Source organism: Bombus vosnesenskii, unplaced genomic scaffold (assembly GCF_011952255.1).
Source record: "Bombus vosnesenskii isolate JDL3184/JDL3185 unplaced genomic scaffold, Bvos_JDL3184-5_v1.1 scf7180000014854, whole genome shotgun sequence".
Classification (NCBI taxonomy): domain Eukaryota; kingdom Metazoa; phylum Arthropoda; class Insecta; order Hymenoptera; family Apidae; genus Bombus; species Bombus vosnesenskii.
This window is the reverse complement of record NW_022883686.1, coordinates 770,289-792,602: the sequence shown is the minus strand read 5'-3', so window position 1 is coordinate 792,602 and position 22,314 is coordinate 770,289. Positions and strand designations below refer to the sequence as shown.

Genomic DNA, 22,314 nt, shown 5'->3' with positions numbered 1-22,314 from the left:
TGCATTCCATTTGGACATAACGTTGTTGTTAGTTAAGATCAATATGTCACATTTTTCATACATTGCCGCCATGCAATCAATTGTAGTACATAAACTTAAAGTATATGAACGTCTAAAATGATGTGATAAACACGGACTGATATCCAAGGTGAAAGATGTATCGTCGTCTTTATCGACAGTTACATAATTTTCATCTTCATGATTCATTGCATGTTCTCGATATTCCTGATACAGATGCTGACGATACTTTCTCAATGTATCTATCACATTCAAAAGTATCTGAGGCATAAGTGTTGTCCGTGATAATTGTAGCTGCTGGCTATAGATGTCGCCTGCTGGGATACTGCTGTATGTTTCTTCTAATTTTAATGCGTGGAAGAAAAATCGGACTACGGGCACCGGGATTCGAACCCGAGTCTCGAACACGTTCGTAACCTAAGGCGCTAACCACTGCACTACCGTTGTTCGGTATTAGTTAGTGCCGAGTGGCGGTATCGCTGTCGAGTGCCGTCACATATCTATACGAATGCTAAACAAACGAAATGGATTTACGGATCTACCGGCGTTGTCTGTAATTACTGTCTGCATTCTATTAGAACTTTAATCGAATTCTAAGTGACTGTGGCCAAGAATATCAGCTGGAATGCAATTCAAACTAAACAGTGTACAACGATACTGAGGAACCTCCTTCGTCTATTACACTTATTATCATTAGCTACGTTTCTACGATTCATCATCTTAATTGCGTTTTCATTTTGAATCTACTTTTCCAAAAATAAGTCAAAGGTCATCGACAGTTGATAAGGCTGTCATTCAATGAACAATAAATTCGTGATATATATGCGTTGCATCGTTTCTCTAATGACAGTTTCCTTTGCTTCTTTGCTCATTGTTACTTGTGAAGAGAAATGTGTAACTAAAGCAATATACGAAATTTCCTTAGTTTGATTAGATTTCTTGTCTGTTTAAGATAATCTTTATATTCGTGAAGAATTGTACCGTTATGTTTTCGCTTTCAATAAGTGTTACGCCATTTGTCTTGCCATAGGTCATATTCTTAACCGTCGATCGTGGCACTACAATGTCGCGTCTGCCCGGCAAACAAAGAACGTAGTGGCAAGCACATGGTTCATTAAGCAGGACGACTTCCAGAAACGTCGACTCGTGGCCGTTATTTTACCTCGCGTAAAAGAATGTGGCATGATCCGAACGTAGTGGGGATCGTCTTCCAGAAAAGACGAAAGAGATCGAAGGGCGATCAGAACTTTTCGAGAAGTTGAACCGTCAACACATATCATACGTCGCACTTTACTCATCAACCAAAACGCAGTTATATTTTTGTTCCATTTATATCTCTCTATTTGTGTTAAATCTGTGCAATTTCATTGAACTACCCTTATTCTCATAATAGAAATAAGGGGATCGATCAGTTCGTGGCGTCGATTATTTAATCGTAACGGGAACTTACAACTCTCGTTGACGTGCTATCTCGCGATCGCATCTCTCCGCGAACGGTCGAAACAATGTGATTTATAATTAAACAGTGAAAATTATCCTATGAAGTCTACTTGTTTGCTAACTGTCACCAATAAGTTAAAACAAAATTCTTATCATCTCTGCTCACAGCTGTATCTTCAGCCGATGTCACTGATGCCTCGAAAACGTTCTGACTTTTAATGTAATGGTTCATATTATAATCCCATAAAAAAGACATTGTTAAAGATTATGTAATTTTCCAAATGAATCACTGCAAATATTTCCTATATTATTCCTTTATCATAAAATACTTTCACTTTCGCAGTTCAAAATATCAACTTCTCCATAAAAAATTCCATAAAAAGGACATTGTTAAACATTATGTAATTTTCTAAATGAATCACTGCAAATGTTTTCTATATTATTACTTTATCATAAAATACTTTCACTTTCGCAGCTCAAAATATCGACTTCTCATATTTACCACTTGTAGGTGATTCGTACTACTCCGTTGCTGATAACATATTTAGGTATTACGTTGTTCTGCGTCGAATATTCAGTTAATGAAATACAAAAGGTCAAGTATGTACATGATTATAGATAAAATGTTATCAGCAGAATAGTAAGAATTTTACAAAATTCAAATGAAATCGAAAATAATTAGCAGTTACTCCCAATATTATTTAAATAGTATTGCAATCGTTATTTGAATAATGTATTCGAATACATAACGATAAGTTATTCAAGCGGCTACAGAAATTAATTTCCTATGAATAATAAATAGTTATCATCCGAATAAATTTTTCGGCCGAAAGGAATTTATACGAATAAATAGTTTGAATAAATATTTATTCGGAATTATTCTTGCGGAAACATAATTTAATTTTGGTGGTCGGAAAATATGAAGGTACAATATTCTGCATTTGACGTAATTTTGGATAGCGTGTTGGATTCTGTCATATGGGAATAAAAAAGGATAGTATTGCCAATAGTCTTGTTAATAGTAGTAGTAACTTGGTAATAGAGTAATATTCGTTGCACTATATATCTTTACGATGAGATGAAAGCAAAGTATCCTTCAGTTTTCTACAGAGTATATCTCCTGAAAGGTGATGTGAGTCTGTCGGATTTGGGTCTTTCGCAAGAACATAGAAATCTGCTTTAAGAGAAAGAAAACATAGTGTTTCACATCGCGGCCACTGTGAAATTCAATAGGCCGTTACACGTTGCTGTTAATGCTAATATGAAAGGTACTACTCGTGTCATTGAACTTTGGAACGAACTGAGGCATCCGATTAGCTTCGTCCACGTTAGCACCGCTTATAGTAATGCGAATCTACATGAGATCGAGGAAAAAGTTTATACGTAAGGATAAGTTATACGCGGACATTGTTTCGTGGTTTAGAAATATTACATTTATAATTATATCATGAAGATTATGTTCACTTATTATTGACTTTGCTGTACAAGCTGGAAACCTTCGAAGGTGTGTGTGACAAATTCGACAAAGCGTCCATCAACCAAATAGAAGAAAAGATTTTAAAAACTTATCCAAACACATACACATTCAGGAAGAATTTAGCAGAGCAGATCTGCCAGTTGCGATAGTACGGCCAAACGTAATTGGTGCCTCTTTGGAAGAACCATGTCCTTGCTGGATACAGAATATTTCTGCATTTACAGGTATTTTCATAGACCTTCCCCGTAGGACTTGTTCAATACTCCTTACGTTTCCTAAAAGTGAAGTTAATCGATTTGTTTATGAGAGGATAAATGAGAGACTCTCCACTAGATCATCAATATGATAGTTCAAATATGTTGTTGCTCACAATTACGAAAATTCTTACCGATCTATTTAGCGCTACATTTATGGTAATCAAAAATCACAAGTAATTTCTAAACTCATTTAATGTTACCAGATACGTTTCTGCTAATCAGCAGAGAATGTGTAACAGTAATGTGGTATTATTGGTATATTCAAAATTGTACGACAAGTTTTTGAAACTATTCAGTCGTTTGCCTAGTTTCAAAAATTAACGAACGAAATTCGAATTAATCGAAACAGTTTAACGAGTATTTCTGGTGGCAGCAACTACCGTTTTTATTTAGATATAATTCGGGAAACCCCAGCTTCGACATGTAGAATTGCACATAACGGTTACGAACATCGAAGATCAACACCAGATCGTAACACTGTATACAGTAGAGTCCCCATTAAAGACCCCCCCCCTTAATCGGAGCACACATTATCGCATTATTTTAATGTAAAAACGATTTATTATCCGAACATCACATTTTGCAGTAAATGAAACTATTTTCCGCTTCAAATATCTACTGTGCACATATTTTATTAGCCTTCATGTACAATGTATTTTAATGTATTCTTCCCTTTATTCGATTCAATGAATTCTGATTATAAGACTTTAATATGAAACTAATAGTGCTCTAGCTATCGAAACAAAACAAAACAAAAACTCGAAACTGGTGTAAATGCAATAGAATTAACAAAAATTAGGAAAGCCGCAATCATAGACGTCGGAAGTACTGATGCAATGAACTGGTTTCTCTGTAAAACAGCAAATGAAATAGTAACGAAGTGGTGCCTTCCCATGATGAACCGAGCGTGGCGTTCGAGTAGTGGACTCAATGACTGACAGTATAAAAAGAAGGTAGCTCTCTGCAATTAATTATGTTGAAAGGATTATGCAACTTAACAGCCAAGAGGACATAGAAACCATAGATATTTAATACTAAACTTGCCAATGCTAGTCAAATTGACCCTTTTCAAACTTTTATATAAATTTAACCATATTTAAACGCTATCATATCACTTCAGAATTTCTGACATAACATGCTTCCTAAAACATGCATACAATATACTTTTGGGTATTTACTTCTAGTTTGCTTTTTTCTTTTCTAAGAAAAAATTGTATCCTGCCCTGCCTACCGCGGGCGGTCAATTTGACCAGCCGGTAAAATAATTAAGTTATTCTTAAAATAGATGCAATCAGTACAAAGAAAAAACTATCTCAACGTCAGATGACAAACAAAATCGGTAGTAACATATAATAGCAACTGTTACGCCCGTAATCTTATCATAAACTATAATCCATGCCACCAGCTGTGAAAGCATATCAATTCAGGCCCATAATAATCCTAAGGAACTGTCATAAAATTTAGCATTTTTTATGGTTAATTATTACATACACTTTAAAAGTCAAGAAGTTTCCTAGGTGTACTGCTCATTGCGATAAAACACGGTAAAAACGGATGTTTCCCAATTCCACCCTCGAGTAACCGTTGGTGGAGAACTACCAATGCTCATCAATATTTTCGTACAAATATCGCCAACGCAGACTATATTCTTACTTGCTATTGCCCTTTCCACCAGAAGATATCCCAGATTATTAGTCAATAAGCCGACATCTAAACTTGATATCTCTAAAACTGAGAGGAAGCATCTCAGAACGTTTTGTGTAAAGTTGTTATAAAAAGAAAAGTAAAGCATATATAATTTCACAATAATTTTGTATTCCGTTCATTGTATTATTCTGCGATAAATATTTACCCTAAAAATGTCAAGACTTTCCAAAAAAATTATTAAAACAAATAACGGACATAGAAGAATGTCGAATGTGCGATGAACAAGAAACTTCAGCAAGAGAAAACAGCATGGAAACACATGTAAAGCTATTTAATGGCGAATGAATGTTCAATATTATAATTAAGCGTTCACGTTTAGAGCAAGAAGGAAAGAAACTATCGTTAACAGTAGACAGTGAGACTGATGTAGAGAACCAACGTATCGAAACTGTGCCCGATGGAACCGCTTAAAAGGAGATAGATGCAAGCCCCAAACCTGCCAAGACATCAGTTCATAATATTTTAGAGATATGCTAAACGGCATATAATGAAAGGACAAGTAAGGACGACATTTTATCATGTCACTGATCACCGTATAAGGAATCATATAATAAAATATACGGGAGAAGCATTTAGAGTATTGGGACTAAGGGGGAACTAAATGCAACAAATATAGATGCATTTATTGCTCTGCTATATGCCCGCGGTGCGTATTAGGCAAAGAATTTAGATGTCTCATATTTGTGGAATGAAATTTGGGGGCCTGCATTTTTTCGAAAACAATGAGCAGGAATGACTTTGCTGAAATGATGAGATTTATACGAATTGATAAGAAGGGCGAATGAAGCCAATAAATTTGCAATGGTATCTATAGTATGGTGACCCATTTATAGAGAATTCACAAAGTAGTTATAAACCTGGTGCATACGTTACTTTTGTATAAAGAATTGCGGGAAAAAACCATGCAATAAAACTATCAAAAGGTGCAGATTCATGTAGTATTGGGGAGAAGGACCTAAGAAACATCGAGTTAACTATAGACAATGTCGCGAGAGCCGAGGCGCTGTCGGCTCCATCAATGCGTTATCGGTCCTTCAAATAAATAGTTTCGCCGAAAAGGCCTACGTGACCCTGGCTACCAGCGTCCGCGGAACACGTGTGCGGTGGGCCTAGCAAAAGACAAAAGAATGCTACAACGGCCAGAGAGTCAGCTGAGAAGCAGAGTGTGAGTTGAGTGGTTGTGAATCGACGTGCGACGATATTATAATCGGTCCTTTTGTTCTTGAATATCGCTTATTTAAACTACACTAAACTCTATTTATATTCCTTTTGTTATTGAATATCGCTTATTAAACTACATTAAACTTTAAATCTACCATCATTACCTGTCCTTACTCTAAGAATCCATACGTTACTACATATTTTTGGGGGCCCGAGCCGGGATTTAGCGTGCCAAGTGACAAGTGAAGTGTTCAAGTGACTGTATTCGTGAAAGTGATATCTGAAAACAATGGCTGACTACGATACAGGAGAAGCAGTATTGACCGACGAGCAGGTGGCTTAGATGCGAACATCTGAACTAAAAGACGAACTGAGAAGACGACGGCTGAGACTAGCGGGCAGAAAACGCGAGCTGGTAGAACGATTGCTTGCTGCGTTACGCGTAGAACGGGAATACGGTGCGCGAGAAGACGATCCAGAGGATAATAATGACGACGATTCAGAAGAAGAAGAAGAAGAAGAAGAAGAAGAAGAAGACGACGACGACGACGACGACGACGATGAGATTAGCGTGGTTGGGGACCGTTTGGACGCTAACGGCCCAGGAAATCGCAATCTAAATAGTCAAGACGACGGAGTTCGGGTAACTCCAGTGATAAGACGATCGAGGCAAGGCGAGTCTAGGTGCACGGTGTTAACGTTCAGAGACGTAGAGGGCTCGCTAGAGAAATTCAGCGGGGACGATCTGCCGAGTGTAAGTCGGTGGATCGAGAACTTCGAAGAAATGGCAAAAGTGTGCGGTTGGTCAGACATGCACATGGTAGTTTTCGCGAAGAAACTGCTCACAGGCTCCGCTAAATCTTTCGTGCGATGTGAACGAGGCACGATGTCCTGGGTAAAGCTAAGAAAGGTACTAAAAGACGAGTTTGAAGATGCAGCAAGTGACCGAAAGATACATCAGGAGTTGGCGAATAGAACGAAGAGACCAGACGAGAGTCTGCAACAATACATGAATAGTATGCGTGAGATTGCGGGACAAGGAAGAGTCGATATACCGTCGCAAATCAGCTATATCATTCAAGGCATTCCCGACGAGGTCGCAAACAAGGCTGTGTTGTATGGAGCTAAGAACATGAAACAGCTGAAAGAATGCTTGAAGCAGTATAAAGAGATGAAGAGGGATACGAAGGCGGAAACAAAATTTCGGGAACGCAAGGACGATATGGGAAGACGATCGGAAGTGCGAGATCAGTCGGGGCAAAGAGTTAATGACAAAAGCTGTTTCAATTGTGTCCGGAGAAAGAAAAAGGACCCGAGAAGAAGCGAGACGTCGGGATAACCGCAAAAATAGTTCTGAAAAGCGACAAACCCGTAGCACGAAGACCGCGAAGACAGGCGCCGTCGAAAAGAAAGGAAATAGACGATTTGATGGAAGCGTGGACAAACGAGGGCGTCATCGAACCATCAGACTTGGAGTATGCAAGTCCGATAGTGGTAGTCCGAAAGAAAGATGGCTCCATCAGGGTCTGCGTCGATTTTCGTGAGTTTAACGAACTCATCGAGTGTCCACATTTTCCGTTGCCTTTAATTGAAGACGTTTTAGATGCGTTGCAGGGCGCCCAGCTTTTTACGACGATAGATCTAAAAAATGGGTTTTTCCACGTAAGTCTAGACAAAGATAGCCAGAAGTATACTTCTTTTGTCACGCCAACGGGGCAATACGAATTTCTGAAGTTGCCGTTCGGTCTGAAAATTTCCCCTATTGTCTTCCAAAAGTATATATCGAAGATTTACAAAGAACTGATGGATAAGGGTATTGTCATCGTGTACATGGACGATATCATTATTCTTGCAAAGAATTTAGAGGAGGCATGGAACGCTTGCAGATGGTCGTAGAATTAACTAGGCAGTATGGGCTAGTCATAAATTGGAAGAGATGTCGTTTTATGCAGAGGGAAATCGAGTATTTGGGGCACATAGTCTCGGAAAAGACCATAAAGCCATCCGCTCATAAAACCAAGGCCGTTGCAAACTTTCCCAAGCCAATATCGGTTAGAAAGGTCCAGAGTTTCTTGGGACTTACGGGATATTTCCGAAAATTCCTTAGAGGCTACGCGAAGATTGCCAAACCCTTAACCGATCTGTTGAAAAGGGAGATAGACTTCAGGTTCGGGGATCGGAAATCAGAAGCTTTCGAAACTTTGGAAGCAGCGCTTACCAGCGGGCCTGTGTTAACACTTTATAGAATAGGCGCAGAGACCGAGTTGCATACGGACGCGTCCGCAGAGGGTGACGGAACAATATTAATGCGACTAGATCTAAACGACGGGCAATTCCATCCGGTCTGCTTTGCCAGCGGAAAAACAACTCCGGCGGAAGCGAAGTACACCAGCTATGAACTAGAGGTGCCAGCAATAGTAAAAGCGTTGAAAAGGTTCAAGGTATATCTGTTAGGTGTGCCGTTTACTATTGTTACGGATTGTCAAGCATACGCCATGACGATAAGAAAGAAAGACTTGTGTGTGCGTGTGGCTAGATGGGCCTTGTTACTAGGCGAGTTTAAGTATCAGGTGTCTCATCGGCCGGGGAAAAGTATGCAGCATGTAGATGTTCTGAGTAGGAACCCCCTGCCGAGCACTGTATGTAACGGAGAGTGAAGACGGGTTGATTGCACGGTTGAGAAGTGCACAGAACAAGGACATTGAAGTCTGTAGGATTTTGGACGCCGCAACGTACAGTCAGGCCGATGGGTATGTAATAAGAAACAATATCTTGTATAAGGAGTGTAAGGACGATGTGCTAATAGTAGTACCGAAGGCGATGCAGGTTCAGGTAGTCAGGCAAGCGCACGCGCGTGGGCATTTCGGGGTCACCAAAACAGAAGCTATGTTCAAGGAGGACTTCTGGTTCAAGGGGCTACGCGAAAAGGTCGAACACGTGGTATCCAACTGTCTTGACTGTATCCTAGCCGAACGAAAATTAGGTAAGCAAGAGGGATATCTTAATCCGCTGGACAAAGGCGACACGCCGTTAGATACTTACCATATTGACCATGTGGGCCCCATGACAGCAACAAAGAAGAGATACGCGCACATCTTTGTAGTAGTGGATGCGTTCACGAAGTTCACGTGGCTTTATCCTACTAGATCTACTAATACCGCGGATGTTGTCGACCGGCAACAACAATTTGAGGTGAAAAATAAAAAAAGAAAACTTTATTTTTTTTCTAACATCAATACACTTTACAATCTACTTCCGAACTCTAGGCGTGACTTTCTAAGACCGACTCCTATGATTTTACTTTCGATCGGATCCGATTACTTTCTTTTGTCATCCCTCAACATCCCCACCGTCCATGCATTTGCTAGGCGTCCGCGATCGTTGCCACGTGCTCTTTCTTCTAGAACCTTCGGTGGAAGAACCGTTGGGATGTTGATGATTCATTAGGCACTTCAGCGATATACGTTGTCGCTGAGTGCCGCCATCGTCAGTCCGTCGGAATTGAAGTATACCGGTCGTGACAATGACGCATCCGAGGACAGCGAGAATGAGCACAACATCTGAGGGCAGAAGTTACTGCATGATGGCCGAGTGTAGTATCGGGGAGAAGGGCCTAAGAAACATCGAGTTAACTATAGACAATGTCGCGAGAGCCGAGGTGCTGTCGGCTCCATCAATGCGTTATCGGTCCTTCAAATAAATAGTTTCGCCGAAAAGGCCTACGTGACCCTGGCTACCAGCGTCCGCGGAACACGTGTGCGGTGGGCCTAGCAAAAGACAAAAGAATGCTACAACGGCCAGAGAGTCAGTTGAGAAGCAGAGTGTGAGTCGAGCGGACACAGAGTGTGAGTCGACGTGCGACGATATTATAATCGGTCCTTTTGTTCTTGAATATCGCTTATTTAAACTACACTAAACTCTATTTGTATTCCTTTTGATATTGAATATCGCTTATTAAACTACATTAAACTTTAAATCTACCATCATTACTTGTCCTTACTCTAAGAATCTATACGTTACTACATTCATTACTACAAAAAACTTGTCAAATAAAAAATTGTAAATGTTACAAAATTACGAGAATGTGTTCATGATGCGGGAAATATATATGCGGCAAATGTACATTCGATAATAAGATAATTTGTACAAAATGCAGCGAGGTTGAAGAAGATATATCTCTACATAAATAAAAGTGTAATTTTATTTAAGTCTAGAATTGAAATTAAACAAAAGCAAATTTGGACGAAAGTTTCTGAAACTTCATCATTTTATATACATTGAGTTATACATTAACCATTATCTAAACGAAATCTTAAAAACTGTTATTTCTTTAATCACCAGTCATTTTGACCCGATAAGGTAGGAAGAGATGTACACGAAGTGTCGGTAGATTTAGTGTGAAAGGTACTATCAATCAATCTTGATGTGTATTTGAATAAATGAAATTTCATATGAAAGTGATTGCTTCATTAACCGTACAGTTTCGTCATGTTCGAAGAGATATTTTAACACAGCATCTAAATAATTGACAAGTATATTCATGAATAAAGTGATAAATAAAATAAGGAAAATGTATTTTATCACGATGAACGTTATTTTACTTGAACTTAGTAATATAATTGGGTAATACATATCTCTCCATTACTATTTCATGGCATCTTTTATACATATGTAATCAATGTTACATTAGTATACTTCATTTCATCTGCGCATGTTTCACTTTATTTTACTAAATACAAAGGATCTTATCATTTACAATGTTACACGACTAAAATATATCTTGCATGGTTGACGTAGTTACCGCTGAGGATATTTTGTACTTTCATAAACACGAAAGATGTAGGAAATGAATTAGTTAACCGTCTCCTTAACGCATACCACTATCCAGTTTCAGTAGTAGGGCGGGCTTAATAATAATATAAGAATCTAGAGGAGCGACACATCGATACAGTACTGTGGAAGACGTATAGGTATTTACTATCGTGAAGTGTACTTTTGATCGATCTTTGGTAAACAATACGCAGTGGAAATATTATCAGGTAACAGACGATTCCTTGTTATTTCGTATTGAATTGTGCCTTTCATTAATATCATTATTATCAATTTTATTATTATAAATATGATATATATCAAAAATATCATTCGGGTCTTTAATTATTACAATAGTTTAAATGAAGTTTTTGAATACTCAAATATTTTGTATTTTACATTTTACGCAGTGAAATCGTTCACTATTTTGATTTTTCAATAATTTACAACCAGTCAATAGACGTAATCGGAACATTCGCCTTTACGAGGTAGTTGCCCGAGATATCGGATAATTTTTGTCAAAAATTGAGTTTAGGAACGGATTTTCGTAAGTTATTGTTAGGACCTGCTTGGACTCTCGCGTTTATGAAAATTGAGAATACGCTGCGCGGTAATAACATTAACCATGCGAGGTATTTTAGGCGTTTTACATTTTAACTGGTAAGATCCCTTGTTTTTAATAAATAAACTGAAATGTAAGCAAATGAACTGAAGTATACATACATAAAATTGATAACATTTAAAAGAAACGATGAAATGGTAGTAGAGAGAGCACGTAATTACGCAACTATTTTATTACATTTAAGCAAAATACTCTACATGGTGATAAAATATATTTATCTTGTTATATTAATCACATTCTTTACGATTAAACTTTTTAATTATTGAGATGCTGCGCCAAAATATCTCTTCGAATATCAATATAAACATCGTTTCATAGATATTTGTGAGTTAAAAGGGCTTTATGTTCAGTATTTTTAGAAAATTATTGTTAGTTGATTATATTAATTTTCTTCACTTTTATACTATATATAAATGTGCGTGTACAATACTCAACGTATGAAATCTTTGTAACACTATTGTTTGTGCTATAAAAAGCTCGGTATTGTAAAGATCAAGTCGAAAACAAATAATGCAACGTAACATACATAAGCATGATGATATAAATTTTTTTTACATATATTATACATGAAAATTATAATCATTCATGCAAGGCGAAATAATTGTTGAATTGCGTATATTTCTTTAGAAGGTAATATATATGAAAAGATCTCAACTGTATCCAATATGGTATATTATTTAACACATTTATCCACTTACTGTTTGTCGGGAATGGCAACTTATGGCAACTATTGGAACTGCAAGTGTTAAGATCTTGAAACATGGATACAATCAATCGAGAAACAAATGAAAATGGGACAAACGAAGGACTGAATAAGACGAATTCGTTCGAGGAATTCTACGCCGGTTGTGGGATCCTTGTGACTGGAGCAACCGGTTTCGTTGGAAAAGGTCTCCTGGAAAAACTGATCCGCATGTGTCCACGCATCGCTGCCATTTTTATACTAATTCGTCCAAAAACTAACGAAACGATAGAACAACGATTTAAGAAGCTCATAGATGATCCGGTTCGTAAATATATTCTTGTTCCTTTCAATGTTTAAGGCAGTCAGGAGCCAAATTGATTAACTTTCTTTTCTGGAATTGACTTGCTAATTTTTCGTCTTTAGATTTACGATGCCATCAAAGCAAAACGCTCTTCAGCTTTGAACAAGGTTTATCCCGTGAAAGGTGACGTGAGTCTGCCAGATTTAGGTCTTTCGCGAGAACATAGAAATCTGTTGCTTGAGGAAGTAAATATAGTGTTTCACGCCGCGGCCACTGTGAGATTCAACGAGCCATTACACGTGGCTGTTAATGTGAATACGAAAGGTACAGCTCGTATCATCGAACTTTGGAACGAACTAAAGCATCCAATTAGCTTCGTCCATGTCAGCACAGCTTTTAGTAATGCGAATCTATATGATGTTGGGGAAAAAGTTTACACGTAAGAATAAGTTATACGCAAACGTTGTTCCATGATTTATGAATATTATATTCATAATTATAGCACGAAGAATATGTTCACTTATTATCGACTTTGCAGTACGAGCTTGAAACCTTCAGAGGTGATCGATATGTGCGACCAATTCGACAAAAATTCGATAAACCTAATGGAAAAAGAGATTTTAAAAACTTATCCAAACACATACGCATTCAGTAAGAATTTAGCAGAGCAGATTCTAGCAAGCAAGTGCAAAGATCTGCCAGTTGCGATAGTTCGGCCAAGCATAATTGGCCCCTCTCTGGAAGAACCATGTCCTGGTTGGATAGAGAATATTTCTGCATTAACAAGTATTTTCATAGATATTTTCCGATAGTAATTTTTCAATACTCTTTACATTTCCTAAAATTGGAGTTAATCGATTTGTTTGTGAGAGGATAAATGAGAGGCTCTCCACTAGATCATCATTATTAAAGTTCAAATTTGTTGTTGCTCACAATTACGGAAATTTTTACCAATCTATTTAGCGGTACATTTCTGGTAATCAAAAATCACAAATAATTTCTAAGCCAACTTAATGTTACCAGGTACCTTTGTGCTAATTGGCAGAGGATGTGCAACAGCGATACGAGGTATGAGAGAGGTCAGATTGGATCTAGTGCCTGTCGATTTCGTAATCGACATGATAATATGTACAGCATGGCATGTCACGCTACATCGTGATCATGAAGTTAAAGTATACAACTGCACGAGTAACGCATGCCCTTTTAAGTAATATTTCTTACAAATATTTTTCAACTAATGTTATTCGATTGCTAGAGTATTCCAAAAGTTTCAGATTATTTAAGTAACGTGGACAATAGAAGAACAAACAAACAGAGAAGATCTCAATATGTCATTAGTTTAGAAAAATAGCGAAACAATATAATATTTATGTCATTTCCATAATATTTCCCGAGATACTTGTATGATAATAAACTTTGCTTTAAGTATAATTCTAGTAATTAATAATAATGTTATTGTTTCAATTGACAAGGTGGGGTCAGATGATAGATGCTATACTAAAATGTAGCACAGAAATGCCACTGAACGATACACTATGGTACCCAGATTGCTCACTTATAGCTAATAGGTATATTCATCGCGTTCTGTGTGTAACTCCGCGTGTTTTGCCTGCGGTCGTCATAGATATCTTTTTAAGACTTCGAGGTAGTAAACCAATGTGAGTGTTCCATCGATTGTCAAACAACAAGCCAATCGTTCTGGGATAATCTCTGACTTCATCTATGATAATAATTAAAAATGATATTTCAGGATGATGAAACTTCTAAAAAATGGCAACAAGCTGTTTTCATCGGTAAAATATTTCACCATGCACGAATGGACTTTTCAAAAAGATAACTGTTCCGACCTGGCGAGGAAGGTGAAAATGTTCAACGACAGCGATATGGTCAAACTAGATTTACGAGCTATGAATTGGGAGAAGTATGTTGCAATTTACTATATGGGAATTAGGAAATTTATTCTGAAACAAGATTTTAAGTCAACAGCCCGACAACGATTATCAAGGTGTGTATAAAAGTATCTTCATATAAAAAAATAGGAATTAATATAAATACATATATTTTCGGTTATTTCAGGTTGTACTGGATACATCAGATCACCAAAATGTCCGGTATAACGATCTTACTATGGATAATATACTGTATCGTGTACTGACTATTTGAACGTTACGTTTTTCTCGTTCAAGCAAAAACAATATAAATACAATTTTATGAAGATGGGGCTTATAATCCGTTTCATTTTGTCTTTTCACCTGCCCTATTTCTAAATAAATTCATTTGTGACATTGCTTAGGATGGATGCACGTATTTGTATTCACAATCAATCAGTAACTTACACAATTTCTAAACGAAGAGTTTCACGAAATTTCGAAATGCGTTTGCGCGTATTCATTGGCGCACTCCTTTTGTCATTACAAATGTCGAATAACATACGAATGAGAGAAGGCATATTTTAACGGTTTCTATCCTTTTGCAAATCATCATACGGAGGGTTTCTAACCTCGGACGTCTTATTTTATAGAATTTTCCGAAGTCCAGATTTGTCAATTTATCTGAAAAATCATTATATATCTTTTCTATATGCGAAAAACCTGCTTTCCGTACCTCCGTGTCTCTTCTTATCAATGATATTCAACTTCTCACGGGTTCCAAGAGCACACATTTCCTTTCTAATGACCTTGCGGATCATCTCGCGTAAGAAAATGTAAAATTCGAACGCCTGGGGCGACCGCCTGTCCTACTTTACCTTCGCCTGTGGAAGGAGAAATCGTAGATAACGAGCATAAATGATGTGTGGTAAACTACTATAGGTTAGATACTAATTTTGATTATTCGAAGAAAAACTAGAGACATAACGTGTTATAATCACGTAAAATCACAGAATATCACAAACTACGAGAATGTCTACAACTTTTACGGTCATGCATGTGCCACGTCATAAACCGTACGGAGCTTTTTGTCTTTCTTTTTTACATAAAGTTTGATATCTCAAAGGTGCTTCGAAAGAGTTTACTGCGTACGATAAACTTCACTTAACTTTCAAGAAAATATTAGTATTGTAATCGTAAAGTGTTAAGGACTATAATTATTCAGCAAAATGAAATAAAATTTACTCTTTGAGGAATAATACAAGAAGAATCGATTTCGGGAAATTGGGAATGGCTTTTATAATCTTACAATTGAAAGAGTAGGGTATTCGTTCGGAGAACTTTGTAGTATTAATAGACTATGCTCAGACGATAAAGGGGTTTTGTCAGATGCGTAACACATGCTTGATAACTCCATTTATGTAGAATCGACGAAAACAAAGATTATGTTATAATGTCGAAAATCCGAACTCCAGGTGATTTGTATTTTGTAGGAATATTTGAACTTTATGAACGTGAATTTTCATGAAAATGGTGTAACATTTTACAACAAAACTTAACGATATCATTCGGTGAGATTTAATTACTTAGTGATAAATTATGTACAGAAACATACACAGTATGTACATATATTGGAATTGGAAGAATTACAAAAGTTTGTAATTACCAATTACAAAAATGAAAAAAAATTATACGTAGTACTAAGAACTAAACAAAGATTAAGCAATTATTTACTATTCAGTAATGCATATTGAACGATTGATGTATAAGCTGAAACTTTCAAGGAACATATTCTCTATATCCTTTATATCTTGTGTCGAGCGGTGGACGTAAACAAGTACACGAGATAAAGAAAGATTTTAAAGGTCAATGTGACTTTATACTACGATCTTGAAATGACCCTCAATCTTTAAACCTGCTGTAACAGCAACAAACATTTCCTTGATCAATGCTGAAGAAGTTCTCAGTTGTTGTAACAAATACTAAATATTCAATGAATAGATACTACAACGATATAAAATCATTATTACAGTTAAATTGATATCGTAAATATGTTATTTATTCTTAATACTTAGGGTGTTCACTGTTTAAATCTTATTCATGTTTTTGATTGAAGTGAACACTTTTGAAGATAACAGCGTCACTGAATTGTACATACATAATATATTATCTATACACGTTATTATACTATACATGCATATTATATTGTGGAATTGCTACCTACTTCGGCTTATATAAATGATGAAAAAGTGTTATTTGTAAATTATTCTTGATACGTTATCTTTTCTGCTCAATAGTTCTTATGAAACAATTAATTGCATATGTTACAATTTTCACACCTTTCATTCCATAAACATACAAACAATATCAATATATGTATTATATTGTGAAATATAGCTACTATTTAATAATTTAGTATTTTTATGTATCTCGTGGTACCCTTTTAATGTGCGTTCTAAAGTAACGTATTTCAACGAAGCTTTTATTGAACGGAATCTAAAATATTTATTCATCGAGAACACCTTTTAAGGAAGTTCCCACCGATAACATTTCTTTCCGTAACAACTCCACAGGAACAGATATTTTCTTAAACGGACATATAAGTACGAACAGAATTTTTTAGGACATGAAAGTTAACTGCTTATTTTCGATCCTGTTCTCTGTAGATATAAAAGCGCAAGGTTACATTTTGCTAACAGAATGACATTTACTTGAATAATGACAAAAATAGTAATACACAAACAAATAAAAAAGATTTATGTAGTTACGAAATGCATTTTCGTTAATAACAGCTTGTAAGTGCAATGATGTAAGTAGATTCGATTTTTACACAACTTTACGAATAAGCTTAAAGCGTCTGAATACAGAAATCAATCTTCTAGCACATGTTGATCCAAAAAGAAGGTACTACCACAAAACAATAATGAAAATTCAAATTCTAATTTAAATACATATAATTCGATAGACACAATATTCACAACATCAGTGTACTATATACTGTTACCTCATTGGATACAACCTCCAGAAGGCGCGATGAACTGCGTCAATGTTGGAAGCTACTTTTCCTTTCTTTTTTTTTTATACGTGGGGAAATCCTCCTGGAAAGCGGCGGGGTAGTGTCGCACTTTACCGCCTAAAACCCTACGGTGGTCCGCTTGACGCTCAACAGGAATGCCCCGGGATCCCTTTCGAATTACTGCCGGAGCTCTCCTGCTTCTTCTGCCATTCTGGGGAATTCGTTCATAGATTAGTTCGGGCATTGGGAGGAATCATCCGTCTCAACGCTATCCTCTAGGCCGTCGTGCAAGTCCGAGGAGATACCAGAACCTCCTCGACGTGTCGCTCCCTATGACCACCTAGGGCGGAGCTGAACCCTACAAGGATGGGATGTTCTCATCCTCTCCCACTCTGTCTGCTCCTTCACGAGCATTACTCCTTCGCAATAGGAGCGGACTGCGAGGAACACTTGTTGCCGCCTTAGCATCGCTTTCACAACTGACGAGGGTTGCGGAACAGGTGCGTGGTGGAGCTAAGAGAAAAGACAAAGGGATGCTAAAGGAGAAAGACGAATTAATAGGCAGTGTTAGCTGAGAAGTCAGAGTGTGAATGGAGACGTCAGAGAGTGGGAATTGCGTTGTCGAAGTAGTGTTGCTAGCATTGTCGAGGGAGTATGATCCGCGTGAGAGAGAGCGTCATGGAATTAACGTTAAACGAAGAATGTTATCCCTTATCCTAAGTTGTAGTGACTGTACATAAATCAGGAGAAACTACACTAAACAGGACAGTAATTGATCTTGGCAAAAAGAATTCCTCAAAGAACCAAATCTACGTGATTCTTAGTCGTGTTAAAACGTTAGATGGTCTAGCTACATCTGATTTAGCACTTAACAAATTTCTTAATGAATCGTATGACGAAAAAGTACTTGCAGAAATGCAAAGATTACAAGGACTTGCTTCGCCAAAAAAACAGTTGAAGTCTACTTGCTACGAACAATGTGTCAAAAAACGATCCAAGTATCTTTGAAACGAGGAGTTAGTTATAAAATACACGAGACAAGTCAGCATTGAATGACAAACCTGTTGGAATATAACGATATTAATCGCATACAGACGAGGTGATTGATCGAACGGATTCTTCCCTTCGTTGTCCAGCGATATCCCCACTAGCGTGCGTTCGTGAGATGTACCCCGGCGGCTAGCACGTGCATGCTCTTTCGGGAATTCGGTGGAAGAAGCGTAAGGATATGGATGGAACATTCTCGATGGGCACGTCGAGAAGCTACTAGAAGGTTCTGTAGCACATGTGACACCACACAGACATCCACACAGGTCACACTCGTTACTGTATAGAGAGCGAGGTTCTAAACCTTTTCAAGGGAGATGGGTCACTAAGTCAGTCAGTCTGTGAATAACTAGCCAACTATCTACATTCCAGAACACACACTTATAATTCCTGTAATAATTGTTTAACAAATATCACATTATATTGATTCAACACAAACATTGTGTCTTGCACAGATTATTAATCTTAATTCCGAGATTAATTCCAGGTGCGTGGAAGAATACACTTCTTCGCGCGTTGTTGGTAAGTCACGTGGTAATAACAGAGTCCAGGCTGCTGTCTTTCTCGAGAAGTCGATCTACGACGGTTTCGGCTTCGTCCACGTGAAGGGCGATTGTTACCGAGGCTCAACGCACTTACTTGCGCCCGCAGTTGGATTATCTGTGCATTCAAGGCGTTGTAGTAGGCGATCCATGGTTCGACGGCTGCTAATCGGGATGCACGCTGGCCATTCTCTGAATAAGCTTCCTCTATCTGGTCAGCTGCCCGGGTTAACTTGTCTGCGCTGATGTCGTCGACAGCAGCCAGAACGTGCGTGCTGGTAGGCGATTCCTCCAAAGTGTGAGGATGAAATCGTCTGATGCGAAAGGACTGACGAGTTTCTTTAAGTCGTAATGGAATTGCAACGGCAATCTCTTGTCGCCCATCTCTTCGCTTTCCACCAATCTTTTTACTCTAGCGCTGTCGGATTCAGCCAGGATACGCATAAGCTCATTCTTGAGTTTGTCATATCGTCCGGTGACTGGGAGATTCAATACAATGTTCTCGATATGCTCCAGGTACCGAGTCTCGAGGCATCCGATTAGGGTCTGTGATGCCCGCTGACGCGAATTGCCCTTCCAGTATGGCGAATCATAGCCCTATCCTTTGCGGCATTACTGGAGGCACGCGGACCAATTGACTGGCTGTACTTCCTTGATGATTATTTGCTATTTTACATACATTGGGAAATGCAGTGATTGAAATCTCAGTGGCACTATCACGGTCGCCTCTTTCGCTGTAGATCACGTCGGGGTCACCAATTTGAAGTGGTTGTTGGTGAAGGTGCCCACAAGAAATACTCTTGATTTTCAACAAGAAAGTTTATTAAACTATTAACAATCAACTGGCAACAATGTACGATCAACAATTAACGATTAGCGATTAACTATCAAGTGTCAATAATCACGTATCTCTAATTGTGTTTGCTTCGCTATGACACTAAACCTTTCGTACTTCTCAGTTCGGGCCAGAATGAATCTTTGGTTTGAAACCAAACGGATTCTTTTCTTTGTTGCCCCTCGTTATCCCCACTATGCACGCGTTTATTAAATGTCCGCAACGGCTGCCGCGTATGCATTCTTCCGAACATTCGGCAAAAGAACCGTAGGGATATCGATAGTACATTAGATTTCTCGGCCTTACGCGTTGAAGATGTGGCAACACTCAACAGCAAATACCACCACTGGACACTAACTAGTGTCGGACGACGTTCGGATTCGAATCTCTGCGACCGAAGTCCTATTTTTCTTCTACGCATCAAAAATGGAAGAAAAACAGCAGTACCTCATCAGCGACATCTACACTAGACAGCCAGCAGCTACAATTATCGCGGACAACACTTACACCTCAAAGGTATAGCGCTTTGTGTCGCGAAGACCGTTGGAACGTTCCGTGGCCGAGTGCCGCCACAAGACTATGTAACGAGACCAATCGTTTTGGTTCATCAAGCCACTCCATGGAAATCGATAGACATACACGAAATCGGTATATCATTTATCGATGAAATTAGTGTTTTAAAGCAGAAGATAGAATAGAATTTAGAATAAAAAACTCGAAAAAGTTTTCTTAACGAGATGAACGAGAGATATCTCGATTGGCCAAGCAGTTTCGTAGAAATTGGCAAACATTCATGTAATATCAACAAAAGGAGGCGCATATGCTTAGTCCATCATATATTTAAGTTCGAGTTTCTCGAGATAGTATAATGCAGTGCCGCAGACAGATCGTCGTATAGGACCGGCGAAAAGCATTCAATGTAGCGACCAGCATTATAGTTCCAGAAACATCGATTCGCCTTCGGTCTGTTTTTTTTTACATACACAAGGAAGGTGCACACGCAATTATAGGCGCGAACGGTGGCGTGAACCGAGCGTAGTGGGGGGTCGTCTCCGAGAGTAGACAAAAAAGATCGAATGGCGGGCAGTACCATTTTGAGGAGTCAGAGAGTGCAAATCGAGAAATGTGAGTGTTGCCAGTGTCACGTAAACTTGAGGGTTGGTTGGTGAAATAAAATAGCTGAGTCGTAACACAGCTATTAATTTTGTTTTGATTAAACTTTATTACGAATTCAGCAATCACAACGGAATACACACTGAATTAACATAAGTCACAATTCACTCCAACCACATTATGTAAAACTTAGTTACAATGATACGTTAAGTACGTGACTGTTATAAGGGTAAAGACCGGTAAAGATATGTTGACTATTCTAAGGATACAGAATAAGTGAAGTTTTACAGACGATACTGTGTCCGAGGAAAGCTAGGGCTAGGTGTGTCTAAGGACAGGGGACTATCGGATTTGTTGATGATAACTTTGGTTAAGGCAGTGAGGGCAGTAGACACCGTCTCTGATTGGATAATAAGACGGTTGGTGGACCAGGAATGGTTTTAGCCGCTCTCGCGAGAAAGTTGCTAACGGAACATACCGGATGTGAGGAAAACCAACTTTCCATGCTAACATGTGGTAAACAATAAACGTAAGAGGAAATCTAGGGCAAGAGATACTCGCTTGATCCGAAGGACCGTGACTATGAAGATTCCAAGACCCCTGGTGGGTACTTAAGACTATTGAGGGTACGCGCCAAGGATGTGCAGATATCTGGGTGTCATCCTGTCCGAGGTGTGTGACCTGGTCTCTGATGTAAATTGACGTTACAAGCGCATAGTTGTCACCAAGCAGCGAGTTCTAGAAACGTCGATTTCGGTCTGTTACTTTTTCCACACAAGAAGGCGGCATATGTGATCATAAGCGCGAACGGTGGCGTGACCCGAGCGCAGTGGGGGTCGTCTTCCAAACAAGACAAAGAAATGATCGAAAGGCAATCAGTCCTCTCTGACGTGTCAAACGATATACATCGAGAGGTCTGACAAGTAAAATCAAAATCACATAGTCGAACGAATTCATTGAGAGATATCGTAAAGTCGGGTCCACGTTCTGTAACATATTTACTGTATTCATTGTTAAACAATTTGTGGCGTGTTCATTATATTATTGTCAAATATTGTCAAATATACCATTTTATGTTAACCTGTTAATACAGTGTTAAATTCATTGAACTACCTCTGCTATTTTAATCGAAACAGGGGAACGACTATTTCGCGGCGTCGATTAGCAGAATCGTAGCGAGAATTTACGCCTCTCGCTGACGCGTTTTCCTCGCGACCGTGTCTCTCTGCGAACGGTCGTAACATTATAATTATATTATGTCGCAGATGGAGGAACATGTTTAATATACTGAATATAAACTAATTTTGCACGTCTTATTGTACACTTCTTTTCATATTGGCCATTACAATGAACATTCCTTCAAACGTTAAAGGCGACTCTCCGCCTGGCCCAGGTCACACACCGCGGGTCAGACGG

General features: G+C 38.3%; 2 protein-coding genes across 2 annotated transcripts in view; both read left to right on the top strand.

The window, feature by feature from the left end:
- The first annotated feature begins 2,740 nt into the window (after positions 1-2,740).
- Positions 2,741-14,646, top strand: LOC117240712 (putative fatty acyl-CoA reductase CG5065). Its single transcript, XM_033506746.1, has 6 exons — positions 2,741-2,841; positions 13,016-13,263; positions 13,501-13,684; positions 13,950-14,135; positions 14,228-14,482; positions 14,554-14,646. The coding sequence occupies exons 2-6, from the start codon at positions 13,047-13,049 to the stop codon at positions 14,630-14,632; spliced, it is 921 nt and encodes a 306-aa protein (XP_033362637.1). The 5' UTR covers positions 2,741-2,841; positions 13,016-13,046; the 3' UTR covers positions 14,633-14,646.
- The window catches only part of LOC117240707 (putative fatty acyl-CoA reductase CG5065), a 271,254-nt gene continuing 261,170 nt past the window's right edge, over positions 12,231-22,314 (top strand). Inside the window, exon 1 of the mRNA XM_033506741.1 lies at positions 12,231-12,497. Within this exon, the coding sequence (XP_033362632.1) occupies positions 12,252-12,497 (246 nt within the window). The 5' untranslated portion in view covers positions 12,231-12,251. The remainder of the gene's footprint in view (positions 12,498-22,314) is intronic.